The sequence below is a fragment of the Salvia splendens genome, chromosome 14, assembly GCF_004379255.2.
Source record: "Salvia splendens isolate huo1 chromosome 14, SspV2, whole genome shotgun sequence".
NCBI classification, from domain to species: domain Eukaryota; kingdom Viridiplantae; phylum Streptophyta; class Magnoliopsida; order Lamiales; family Lamiaceae; genus Salvia; species Salvia splendens.
The window spans coordinates 10,425,581-10,439,351 of NC_056045.1; the positions used below are offsets into that span (position 1 = coordinate 10,425,581).

The 13,771-nt window shown below is 35.9% G+C and overlaps 1 protein-coding gene across 1 annotated transcript; it reads left to right on the forward strand.

Moving 5' to 3' along the window:
• The first annotated feature begins 10,779 nt into the window (after positions 1-10,779).
• LOC121766123 (probable galacturonosyltransferase-like 1) lies at positions 10,780-12,069 on the forward strand. The gene has a single exon (XM_042162468.1). It carries the CDS (start codon positions 10,885-10,887, stop codon positions 11,941-11,943), a length of 1,059 nt encoding a protein of 352 aa, XP_042018402.1. The 5' UTR covers positions 10,780-10,884; the 3' UTR covers positions 11,944-12,069.
• Positions 12,070-13,771: the final 1,702 nt, after the last annotated feature.

The following is a 13,771-nucleotide window of genomic DNA, read 5'->3' on the forward strand; positions in this document are numbered from 1 at the left end:
GATGCAGTCAGCAGACCACTTGGTTTACAGGTGCCAAAAGGTATGACTGTAGTGGTCATATTTTTTTAGGAAATGATGTAGTGTGCAAGATATTTGTTCTATTGCATTTGGATGTTGATGTTTCATTTTGTAGGTTGTTATTATTTGTGTGACAATGCTTACACCAATTGTGAGGGATTTGTGACACCGTTCAAAGGTGTTCGGTACCATTTGAAAGAGTGGGGTCCCTGGAATGCAGCCCCTCAATCACCCAAGGAGTTGTTCAATCTCAGGCACACGAAGGCAAGGAATATCATTGAGCGCTCCTTCGCAGTGCTTAAAATGCGCTGGGGTATACTTCGAAGTGCAAGTTTCTACCCAATAGAAGTTCAAACTGAGTTGATTATCGCATGTTTCCTACTTCATAATTTCATCCGCAGTCAAATGGAGGTGGACCCAATTGAGGAGGAATTGGGTACTGACACGTATGACGGCGTGGGGGTTGAAGACGAGTATGCTGTGATTGATCACATTTGCAATATTGAACCATCTGCTGCATGGACTAAGATGAGGGACGACCTAGCTCAAGCAATGTGGGACGAGCGAACTAGGATGTAAACTACATATATTGTTTATTTTGTAAACAATTTGAAGTTTATTTTGTTATTTCATTAACCGATCAAGTAGTAACTGGATTATTTATTAGTAATGCTATATTGTATTTGTTGGTTTTCTGAATTTGCGATTATCTTTGATGTGATAGCCCAAAAAATGACTCAAATTAGATTATTTGCAGGTGCTTGACATGACTCCAAGTATTAAATAATGAAGGAAAAGTTTCAAATATTGAATCACAAATGTTCACCTGCAAATAAGAATTATGGGATAACATAAACCATAAGTATTGCAAGCCAGAGAAAATTGAAAAAGTCTTCCTATTTTTTCTGTTAATACTTCATTTGCAAATTTGGTTGCTAATACCTCAAAAATTCTTGTTTGGTTCTCTTTGCAAAAAAATAATATCGATATCAATCTGTGATAGTTATGTCCATAATCGCAGTGTAGATAACATTATTTATTTTCATAGTTATTTAGTTTCTGATTTAAAGATATGTCTTTATGAATTTTTTTAAGCAATAATTTAGCTTCTGGTATAGAGCCTTGTTGTAAATTATATAGGATATAACTAGAACAATGCTTAAATTATCTGCTAATTTTTTTTGCCTCACTTTTTACAAATATTCTTCGATTATGCCAGTGAAGTTGGTCCATTATCGCCAGTAGCTGTTAGTTTTTTTGCTGGAGTTTCTGGTGCCTTTGCTGCAGCTGTTTCACATGGTTTTCACACCACTAGAAGTCGATCACAATGCACTATTTTAACTAAGGTATGGTGCTTGGTGACCATAAGAGAGGTTCAAGGAAATGTTTCAAATATTGAATCACAAATGATCAACTACAAATAAAAATTATGAGATAGCATCATCATAAACCATAAGTAATATAAGTCACATAACATAAGTTTGTTCACACATTCATACTGTCAAATGCTAAAGTCTGACTTACAAAGTAATACAAGCCAAAAGAGCATAGTTAGACCAATACATATGCATAGTTTAGTTCAAAATATTGATATGCTAGCGATCCATAACATTAGAATGTTTATAGATGACAAAATACTACCACACCGGTGGATCACGATGCCACATTGATCAGATCATTCCATCGATCTCCAGGAGGTCCAGGACAAAGGCTGGCCGAGACACCTCTGGTAAACCCCTAAATAGGTCCATTATCTCTGGTTCCTTGACAAGTTTTTTCGAAATGTAGAATTGTTGTTTAAGAGTCAGACCTGGTATACCATTCAGCTGTTCGAACACTTCTGTCCTCTTCGTACTTAAATCGAACTCATAGTCAATTCTAGTGGAGATTTCCTTCAGACACTCATTAGTATCCTCACGAATCTGATTCATCAATTGAAGGACTCTATCCATCTTATCATCTGTCTTTCTTTTTTTGGGAGCCATGTTCACAACAGTAGCAGCGGGTACTTCAGTAGAGGGGCGGCTCTCGTCCACCATTTCAGGAAGAACATCGTCGGTATACATTTCATCTGGGAACAACTCTTCCAGTGTCATGTGTGGAGAGGTTCCAGAATTTGCATTGGAAGAAGTTGCTTTGCCGTAGATCTTGTTGACTGCATCTGGGGTATCACACACACGCGATCCTTTCCGAAGACCTCTTGCCATTCGTTCCACAAAGGCCATGATTTGTTCCTCATGTATCTAGCATTGTTGTCTTTCTGTGGGAATTGATTTCAGCAAACAAAGCAAATAGTAATGAATGCAAAAATTTCACTTAATTTACTTTGTTGAAATTTATGCCAGACCAAACACATGCTTTAATGAACAACATCAGTCTATATAAAAAGTTAGAATTAGCCAAATACCTGCACAATTTGTGCCCACTGTTCATCACTACAATCTATCTTGAAGTCTCCATTGTTGTTGAACCCAACTCCACTTCGATTCATCATAGCTACAAGTGAGGAGTAATTCCTTTTCCAAGTAGTGACCTTTGAGTAAACATGAGGATGTGCATGAATATCTGATGTTGGTATTTCACGACGGATCGTCTCTGCCAAGCGAAGTAAATACCCTGCCCGGTAGCCATTGTCCGCCTTCCACTTGTTTGCATTCAGTTCTTTCAAGGCTGATATAAGTGCGGCCTCCTCACGGGCTAACCAACAACGCCTCGACCGATCACCCTTGACGCCGCTACTGTTTCCAATGGGAGTGCTACCTGAAATAAGGTAGGATGTGTCTAAACATAAAAGTTTGTACGTTTCAGGGTTAATACATGTTAGTCTAGCAGCGGAGTTGAAAACATTACCCTCTGCGTAGGGACTCCCTTCGTTGTCATGACTATTCTCCTGTCCACTGACCATTTCAAACACTAGAAGGGATACAAGCACAAGAACGGAAAACAAAGCTCAAGTTCATAACCACCAATTCAATATCACATATCAAGTTGGGAACAGGGTAAATCTTGAAGGAAATAAGGACTATTGCAATTATTTCAACTAAATCCACAATAATCATGAAATCAATTTCACATAGGTAGAGCGTACACCAACAATCGTGAATAATGTATAATGGAATGAGTTTATGTTAAACCGTTCAAATGAATACACAAGCAGTTACTGTAAGTTACCATTCGTGAAGAGATCGTTTGTTACCTGGGAAGCGACGACACCGATTTTCCTTGGATTTCCTCGCACGCAGCAGTCCAGTGTAGAAGATGGTATAGTGAGAAACTGAGAGAGTGAATTGAGTGGGAGATAGCCAAAAAATAAGCGCCACAGCATTAGGGATTCCAGGGATATTTTCGTAATACCCAAAAAATAATGAGGTTAGTCTTGGCAATACATTTTTGTATACATATATAGTCACTCCAAATCAAACAGACGTATAATTCTACCGTGGATATGCCTTGCTCAACCAAACATTAGTTAAGATACTCTAAGTCATAATTAAATCATACAGATTGGGGTAAAACTATACAATCCTAGCATATCTTAACAGCCCAATCAAACGTGTCCTAAAGTAAAAGTGGACATTTTAAATGAAATAAAAACAATACTAAAAAAAACCAAAACAAAATTAGTTTTAGAAAGTCATTGAAATTAATTATCTCCATTTTAAATTTTTGAGTACCGCAAATGTAGTCAAGACATGAAATTCAGCTCAAACTCAAATGAATAATTTATGATATTTTTTTTGTTGGGCGATGAGCACTACACCTAAAGACGGAAGTATATAGGGGTCCGGAGCACACAAGCCACCTAGTAATTTTGCATAAATGCAGAATATTTTAGTAATTTTCATTATTTATAAATTAAAATATATTTCCTCCGTGCCCAATTCATTGGTATCCTTATATTTTTATATTTTTCGTAATGTATTTCACATTACAATAACTCATTCCACCCATATTTTATTATAAAATTAATATATAAAAGTAAGACTCACATTTCACTAACTTTTTCCATCAACTTTCCTCACATTTAATTTTTAAAATTAATTTAAAGTGAATAAAGTAGGGAGAATAAAGTAAGAGTGAGAAGGAAATAAGAAAAAAAAAGTGAATTAATATACCATATATGAAAATGACTTAACTATAAAGAAACTTTCGGAAATGGAAAACGACTCAACTATGAAGGAATGGAGTGGTAATAATGCAATATTATGGAAATGTAATTTTCAATTTATTTAGTCCTTTATGCAGGCACCAAATGACGCAACCACATTTGTTTCTCTATCACACCTCTCGTTCGTTTACTCGGTTGGACTACCAATGGTAAAGGGCCACGGCCTCCACACCGTTTCCTCTCTCTTGTTCGGCTGAACTGCCAACATCTAAGGTGTCGTTCAGTTTCCATGACTAATTATCATGAGACTACCTTGTTAGAGTTTGTATACTAGAAATCACCTTTCGAGTGATTGAATACTGTAAAAACTCTTATTTTATTTTCCAATGAATGAAACAAATTATTTTTGTCATAATGTTGTTATGTTTTACATTTAATGGATGTTTATTGCATGTTTAAATGTATAAGTAACTTAACAAAGTCTAAGTCTTTGTTTTAGTAGACCGGTTGTGGGCGTCGTCCACTCTAAGGTAACACGGTCAGTTCTGAACAAAGAAAATTAAGAATTTCACAACCCAGATAGGCCTAGACTACATATCGTGAAAGGTTGCAATATCAGTCCGCATATTTCTAAGTGTTACTGAAATAAGATGACATTGGTGTGGTAGAGCATTGAATTGGATCAACAGCGAGACAAGTCTTTATGCTAGATTCAATTCAATGTTATCTATTGAAAGACGAGGTCTTGATAAATTATTTATTTCTTAATCAATGTACGTTAGCATTGAACATACGGTATTGATTATACACTACTTTGACTTACCAAATGGTGCGGGTTTTTCGCAAACCAATAATCATGATATATTGGGTAGTGGTGCTTAATATCTAGCGGTGCTAGGATTGCTATTATATTGAATCGTTCGCGAGATGAGTCTCGTTTGATAACGTCCTCAAGATGAGCTCGAAACAAGGCTTTATTATTCGGAACCTAGCTAGTTAGAGTTTGATTACTCTATGAATAATAAATAAGCGTTTCTTCTGTAGTGATCACTCTTGGAATTAATAATATGTTAATTAATTAAGTTCATAGCAGACACTAATTAATTAATAGACGTTTCTATCTTAAGCGCGGGAAATGAATGACAAACAATGGAAACTCGTAGTTTGATTTGGATGGGTAGTGCAATATTACTTCTGTAGTGACTGCTTGTAATATTCCAATACAAGCTTGTATTAAATTGTGGGTTCAATTTAATTAGTAAAAAAGCTAATTGGGGGGCATATCCAAAACCTTTCATAGATCCCTAACTAGGCCCAATATATGACTTAATATAAATATGAGAATAAAGGAGACAGAAAATACACTTATTTTTCATTAATAATTTTCGCCCCCCTCTCCTTTACTAAGAGGGACGATTTTTTCCTTCTGCTCTCCTCCGTGAGATAGAATTTTTGTCTTCTTTATTTAAGTCCTAGTATTCTGGTGAGATCAGCTCACACTGATATCAGCATACAGTCCGGGAACCTGTCAGAAGATCTGTGGTTTAGTACTCAAGATCTTCACGTGGAGAAGGCGCTAACTATCTTCGATTCTTTGGAGAATTTTCAAGGTAAAATGGCTAATCCGTAGAAAGCATGTTTTAGGTTTCAATTACGCTAAAGCATGATTTAATTCAAGTTATGAGCATGATACATTAGATAATTGCGCAAATAGATTTTGTTTAAATAATCTGGTAAATAAATCATAATTATTATGTAATTGATTTATGTATGCTTCCGCTGCCAACTCCTTCATACCTATCTAGGTTAAGTTGTCGGATTCAATCTTATAAACCAAACATAATATATATTTAATCATGAGATTTAATCTTGCCAACTGTACACCCTCTAAGTGTGATCACTATCGTGCCTCGCGAAGTCTCCACCTAGCTCCATCTAATAATGTTCGCTCACGGCTCAACTACGACTCTAATGACACTAATACAAATAAGTTGTACTTCTTGGACCACAGTTAGAAAATCATGACTTCATTAGTGATACGATTGTACTCTAGACTTTCCTTTATATACAAGTTATTAGTGGTTTGGACTTTTTTTTTGGATTCGAATTTTCTTATTCAAGGGGCACAATTAATTTAGTATAGTATGGTGGTGTTCAGTTTTCAAGATAAAATAATATCAAGATATAATTTAGGATTGAGTTGTGAGATTTTTAGTCTTAGGGGTTAGCTATGACTAATTATCTTATGATTATCCACCTATGATTGAGTTGTGGGATTAAAATTCATGAACCAAACACACTATAAATTTAATGTCTGGATACAATCTTGCAAACCGAAACCTCTTATATTTTGATTTTATTCCAAAATCAAGTTTTAGGGTAAAAGTGAACACTAGTAGAAGAAAGCTACAAATAGGAATATGGCTGCAATGCAAATTATTTATCTACCCATGCAAACTTTTGAGAACTTTTTCGCCATTTCGCCGCATTATGCACTTTGTTGGCCAGCCCCATGCTCACCCTCTTTTTTCTTCCATGATTGCAGCTTTAAGCCTCTAACAAAGAAAATTATGACAGACTATTTTATTTAATAATGAATTTCCTGAGTTTTCTATCAAATCTTATCATGTAATCCTAATATAGGAGATTATATGGATACGCACGTCAAATGATATTTTCTAAAATAGACTATTGTTAAGTTCTAAAAAGTATACATTAAACAAAGTATTTAATTCTATAGAGCACCATCAATTTGCTTTGTATTTTGATCTTCGCACCATCAATTTGCTTTGTATTTTGATCTTCCAAAAAGTATATTTTTCCTTCTCCCATATTATTTGAGTCATTTTTATATTACACTTGTTTTAGAAAAACAATACTAATAAATAGTTACAGTAGAGAGAAAGAGTAAAGTAAGAAAGAGAATATGAACGAGAAAACTCTTCTTTGCATTATTCTCTCTTACTTTATTTTCTCTCTACTAAGACTATTTATATTCATTTTCTCAAAATAAGTGGAAAAAATGACTCAAGTAACATTGGTGAAAAGGAGTATGATGCAAGTACTTATGTCTGCCGAAATTTGATAACTACAGTGTATTGCATTATACACAATTAAAATAAATGAACATATACCAGCATAAATTTTCTTATTTTTTTATACTACATCTTTAAATCTTGACAGTAATAATATTCAGTAGAACAAACTGAAGTGATGATGTAATTTCAAGTTTCCGTTCCCTTTTGTTATTCACTGAATTTATTTGTTGACTTGACTTGCCATTATATTCTTTTATATTGTCAACCAAGTTTATTTGTCTTTAACTAATTATTATTTTTATTGGAAATAATTGCTAAAAAAGAGAGAATAATTTTCTACAATAGTAATAAATGCCCCGTATAAAAATATGCGCAATAACACGTTTTTCCAAATTAAAGAAATAACTAAACTAAGTTTAATTTTATTTTTTTGGTTTGAGACATGTGTACCGAATAGGGGTGTCAATCGGGTCGGCCCATCGGGTTTCGGGCCAGTCTTACTCGGGTTGCGGGTCAATCGGGTGCGGGCTAATTTGGTTGTGAATTCTTTCGGGTTGTAAGAGTTCAACCATAACCCTAAAAGCTCGGGTTTTGGGCTAGCCCAGTGGGTTAATCGGGTTGCTACCGATAAGATTAACATGCGATCAATCCAATAAATAATGATGAAAATTAGTTATATTCATAAAATGTAAAATATTTAATTATGATAAATTTTAGATATATGGTCAAACTCAATCATAAACATGATCAAATACTAATATTTGAGATATTTCATGAAATTATAATGCATGTTTTAGAAATTTAAATATTTTAAGTGAATTTGAAGTTTTTAATTTATTTATCAATTATTATATTAATAAAAATTCAATATAAAATTTGTATATTTAATATAAAATTGAAAGTTATTTTTTTAGTTATCTATATTATAAAATTAATCAATGAAGTGTCGAATTAGGAGTAAAAAATAGAATAATAGAAATTTTATCAAGTTTTCGGGCCAGCCCATCGGTTTCTTGTCTAGCCCTAACGGGTCGCGGGTTAATCGGGTGCGGGCTAATCGAGTTTAATTTTTATCGGGCTAGAAATTTCCAGCCCTAACCCTATAAATTTGGCAGGCTATTCGGGCAGCCCACGGGTTGCGGGCTACATTGACATCTCTAGTACCGAACAAAGATGAAATCAGACTAATCCAGTTCGATCGAGTTTGCAGAATTAGATCGAAAATCTATTAACGGGTGGCCAAGTTTGAACTCATGACCTCAAAGGTCAGCAAAACTCCACTCTCCACTCTACTAACTGCGTTACGACCAATTGTTTATAAAGTTTTAACCTTTGTCCCGACTAAAAAGATACGGAGTATATTTATTAGTCGGCGCATGATTTTATGAGTTGTTGATTAATGTGGTTAAGTGGATAGAGAAAGAGGGGATGTAAGTATTAAATAAAGAGAGAAAAAGAAATATATATTTAATTGGAGATAAAAAAAATGAATGAGTATATTAATTGGTGAGAGAAAGTTATTAAATATATAAATGTGTCATTGTTGAAACAAATTAAAAAGAATAGCATATCATCTAAGATGAACAGGAGGGAGTATAAATCGAAAAATGATTAAATTGATCTGGGATAAAATTGGCTGTTTTAAATCGGAACCACAGCCGCAATCTCAACCGCTCTAATAGTTCAAAATCGAAGAAAAGTTGTTTTTAAATTTTCTTGGAACCAACGCCAATGAATCAGAATCGGCAATTAATATAAGAGCATCCGCAACGCGTGCCGTTGCGGTGCCTTATTTCGTTCCGGAGGAACGGAACCGCGGCGGCACGCGTTGCAGCCGCTCGTGTCGTCGCCATTCCGTGCAGGTGCCGTGCCGGGTGCCGTTCCCGCGAGACGCGGCACGACACGTTCCGCCACGCGCCGAGGCGACGTGGCGGCCTCCCATTCGACGCGTGACGCTCACTCGCTGCCCCGCGAGTGGGCGTCGTCACGGTGACGCAATAATTCGATTTTTTTTTAAAAAAATCGAATTTAATAAAAAAAATATTTTTATTTATAAAAATTGTTTTTTATATTTAAAAACAATTTTTACAAATAAATGAATACTAGAAATTCGTATTAGCCCATATATATTTGATGGGCTTGCGAATTTATGAAACTCATTCTTGGTTGTCTCTCTTTTATAGAGACATCCTTGAATGTTTTTTGTTCCACTTTCGATGTGGGACAAACTCATCTTGGTTGTCTCTATTTTATAGAGACATCCTTGAATATTTTATGTTCTACTTTCGATGTGGGACAAAACTCATTCTTGATTATCTCTATTTTATAGAGACATCTTTGAATGTTTTATGTTCCACTTTCGATGTGGGAAAAACTCATTCTTGGTTGTCTCTCTTTTATAGAGACATCCTTGAATGTTTCATGTTCCACTTTCGATGTGGGACAAACTCATTCTTGGTTATCTCTATTTTATAGAGACATCCTTGAATGTTTTTTGTTTCACTTTCGATGTGGGACAAACTCATCTTGGTTGTCTCTATTTTATAGAGACATCCTTGAATATTTTATGTTCCACTTTCGATGTGGGACAAACTCATTCTTGATTATCTCTATTTTATAGAGACATCCTTGAATGTTTTATGTTCCACTTTCGATGTGGGAAAAACTCTTTCTTGGTTGTCTCTCTTTTATAGAGACATCCTTGAATGTTTCATGTTTCACTTTCGATGTGGGACAAACTCATTCTTGGTTATCTCTATTTTATAGAGACAACCTTGAATGTTTTATGTTCCACTTTCGATGTGGGACAAACTCATTCTTGGTTGTCTCTATTTTATAGAGACATCCTTGAATGTTTTATGTTCCACTTTCGATGTGGGACAAACTTATTCTTGGTTGTCTCTATAAAATTGTATTTTAAATTATGTCAATTTTTATTTTTTTAGGATTTTAATTATGTCTTTTTCTATTTTTTTGAATTTTAAGTTGTAATGTTATTTTAATTTTATTAAAGTGTGTTTGTTTTAATTGAATTGAGTTGGAAATAAAAATAAAAAATGAAATTGAATGAATAGTAATTTAAGGAACGGTTAAGGAACGGTTAAGGAACGGAGGGTTGCAGGTTCCGTTCCTTAGTTAAGGAATGGAGTAAAAAAGTACAGTGGGGCCCGCAAATAGTAGTTTAAGGAACGGTTTAGGAACTGTATAGGAACAACGTTGTGGATGGCCTAAGAACCGGTTCCTTATTGAAGGTAACTAATTACGTGAGGAATGTCTAAATTATAACTATAGGTCACGAATATAAATTCGGCGAATATCTTTCATGTCGAGTTATTGCAAATAACCTTTTTGTTGAGTGTTTTGGCTCTTTGCATATCTACTAATTATTACATACAGGTGAGATCTAATTAAATCACCGAAATAAATTCCCTTTTTGTCATAAAAAAAAGAATGGAGAAGAACAATAAGGGGTCCCATCAAACCTAAGGAAGTTTCCATATAAGATCTAGAATGAGTGTGAAACCACTAAATCCCCTTTGAAAATCTTTGACTTAGCCCATCCACCACTTAAATATCATTTTGACATTTTTGTTTTCATATGTATTTCATTTAGAATCCCAATCCCTAAAGCGTGTCCCTTTGTTTTAAAACTTTTAACACAATCCACATATCAAATAAAAGCCCCTCTCCCACTCTCTCATTTCCTAAACATACCATCCAATGAAGAAAATCACAATACCTCCACTCTTTCCTCTTCTCATCACTCTAATAGTAATATTCTCTCATGTTACAACATTAGCCTCACAGCAATTCAAGGAAGCCCCCCAATTCTACAATGCTCCAACATGCCCCAAAATGGGACAGAAGCAGAAGCAGCAGTTGGTTCCAGAGGGGCAGATTTGCTCAAGTGAGGCAGTCCACGTGGCAATGACCCTCGACGCAGCCTACCTTCGCGGCTCGATGGCCGCCATCCTGTCGACACTCCAACACACCTCCTGCCCCGAAAACGTCATCTTCCACTTCGTTGCGTCCGCCTCCGCCAACGCCACCCTCCTAGCCTCCACCGTCATCGCCTCGTTCCCGTACCTTAAGTTCGAAATCTACCATTTCCGAGACTCGGCCGTGGCGGGGCTCATCTCCACCTCCATCCGCTCGGCCCTTGACTGCCCCCTCAACTACGCCCGGAGCTACCTCGCCGACCTCCTCCCCCCCTGCCTCCGCCGCGTCGTCTACCTAGACTCCGACCTCGTCCTCGTAGACGACATCGCCAACCTCGCCGCCATCCCGCTCACCGGCGGGAAGGTCCTCGCCGCGCCGGAATACTGCAACGCAAACTTCACCGCCTACTTCACCCCGACGTTCTGGTCGAGCCCTTCCCTCTCCCTCACCTTCGCAAACCGGAGGCCGTGCTACTTCAACACGGGGGTGATGGTCATCGACCTCGAGCGGTGGCGCGAGGGAGGATACACGGCGAGGATCGAGGAATGGATGGAGCTGCAGAAGAGGATGAGAATCTACGAGCTGGGATCGCTGCCGCCGTTCTTGCTGGTGTTTGGCGGGGAGATCGAGGCGGTGGACCACAGATGGAACCAGCACGGCCTCGGAGGGGACAACTTCCGAGGCCTGTGCCGAGAGCTCCATCCGGGGCCAGTGAGCCTGCTGCATTGGAGCGGGAAGGGGAAGCCGTGGGCCCGCCTCGACGCCGGCCGCCCCTGCCCGCTCGATGCGCTATGGGCGCCTTACGATCTGCTCAAGCCAACCTATTCCTTCGATTCTTGAAATTCATTCTTTCTTTTTTTTTGGCTTTCAACTTGTGCATATTAAATTCGTTTCGTGTTTGTAATTATATGTGATAGATACATTTTAAGGTCATTAATTCCAAAAAGTTGGATTATCTCATCTTCAGTTTTGTGTGCATTTGATTTTATTCAATTAGTAGCTGATTTTTGTGGATTCGTGTTTTAATGTTTGATTCGGGTTAATCGAGTGATTGCAGGTTGTTTGCAGTTGAATCAAGGTTTTTTTTTCATGATTGAGATACTCCACATTACATCAATTACTGTTGATTGAATGTTTCGCTTTCATTAGTTCTTATATTGAACTTAAGGAAGAAGGAAGACGGGTTATCAAAAGTTATACTCCCTCCTCCACCCAAACACAATAGGAGTTTTGACATATAACTTATTTTAAGAAATGTAGTAAAAAATTAATTGAAAATATTAGTAAAATGTGAGTTATATTTTTATATTTCTTCTATTCCATGAAAATATGTCTACTTTCTTTTTTCGTCCGTCGGATAAAAGTATGAGTTTTTCCATTTATAGAAATCAATCCCAATTTATTACCTATATATACCACCATTAAAATACTAGGAAGATGATCCATTTCTCGAAGAGCATATGATTTTATGTTGTTTTTTTTTTGTTAATTGGAGAGAATAAAGTAGTAAGAGAGATGGAATAAAGTAGAGATAATGAGGTTTTTATTTTTAGCAATGGGTCATCTTGGGTGCGAAAAACTAAAGGAAAGTGGGTCATTTTCAAATGTGACGGAGAGAATAGTAAAAAGCAAATAAGAAGTTTATTGGTGAACAGAAGAAAACGGCAAAATGAGAAGTTTATTGATGAACGAAGGTAGTATAATAATGAACTTTTGTGAGTCACCTACATTTCCTAATTGTGTAAAAAGAATTAAAATACAAACAAAAAAGGATTTAAAAAATAACTTTGTAAGTATACTAGTCAATTAATGTAGAAAAGACAGCAACGTCTCTTTATGAACATGGATACGGAGGACAAACTAGCCAGGAAATGAAAGAGAGAATAATAAGAATGATACTACTAATTTACTTTCATAATTTCATATGTGATGCTCTTTTTAATTGCTTTTTTTTAATCATTTCTTTTGATTAATGAAGATAGACAAAAGAGAGCCTGCAATACATGCTGGCCTTTTCGAAAATACCTAACATGGAACAGCTAATTCTAGCTAGTTGTTATTCTTATTTCAAATCCAATGTCATATATTGAATTAGTATCAGTTCTATTATTTATAAACTAGCTTGATATGATTAATCTTGTAAAGTACGATTATATTATGAAACGCCAGCAATATTGTCTGAGGATATTTGACTTACTTTATTCCACTAGTATTAGATTTTGGCTTCTGTGCGGTGTTCATTGACATCGACTTAATTACTGTGCCATTCTTACATGAATATCATTCCTTTTACATGCTCCATTAGTCCTCCAAAAATTGACATACTTATAAATTACATAAATTTAAATATATAGTTGATAAAATAAGAGGGAGAAAAAAGGCAAGTGAAAAGAGTATTAGTGTCCACGTTATAAATGGTACTCCCTTAATTCGTCCCATAATAAAAGTCACATTTTGCTATTTCGATTTGTCATACAATTATGTCTCACATTCCACTAACTCACTTCACTTATATTCAATTATAAAACCAATAAAAAAATAGACCTCATATTAAACTAATTTTTTTCCAACCCACTATATTTTATATTTCTTAAAATCCGTATCCACACCAAATGTGACTCCTATTGTGAGACGAAGGGAGTATATAGGATTATTATTTGATAATTTT

What these genes read in the sequence shown, in the direction of transcription:
- LOC121766123 (XM_042162468.1), top strand. Translation starts at nt 10,885, where the DNA reads ATGAAGAAAATCACAATACCTCCACTCTTTCCTCTTCTCATCACTCTA.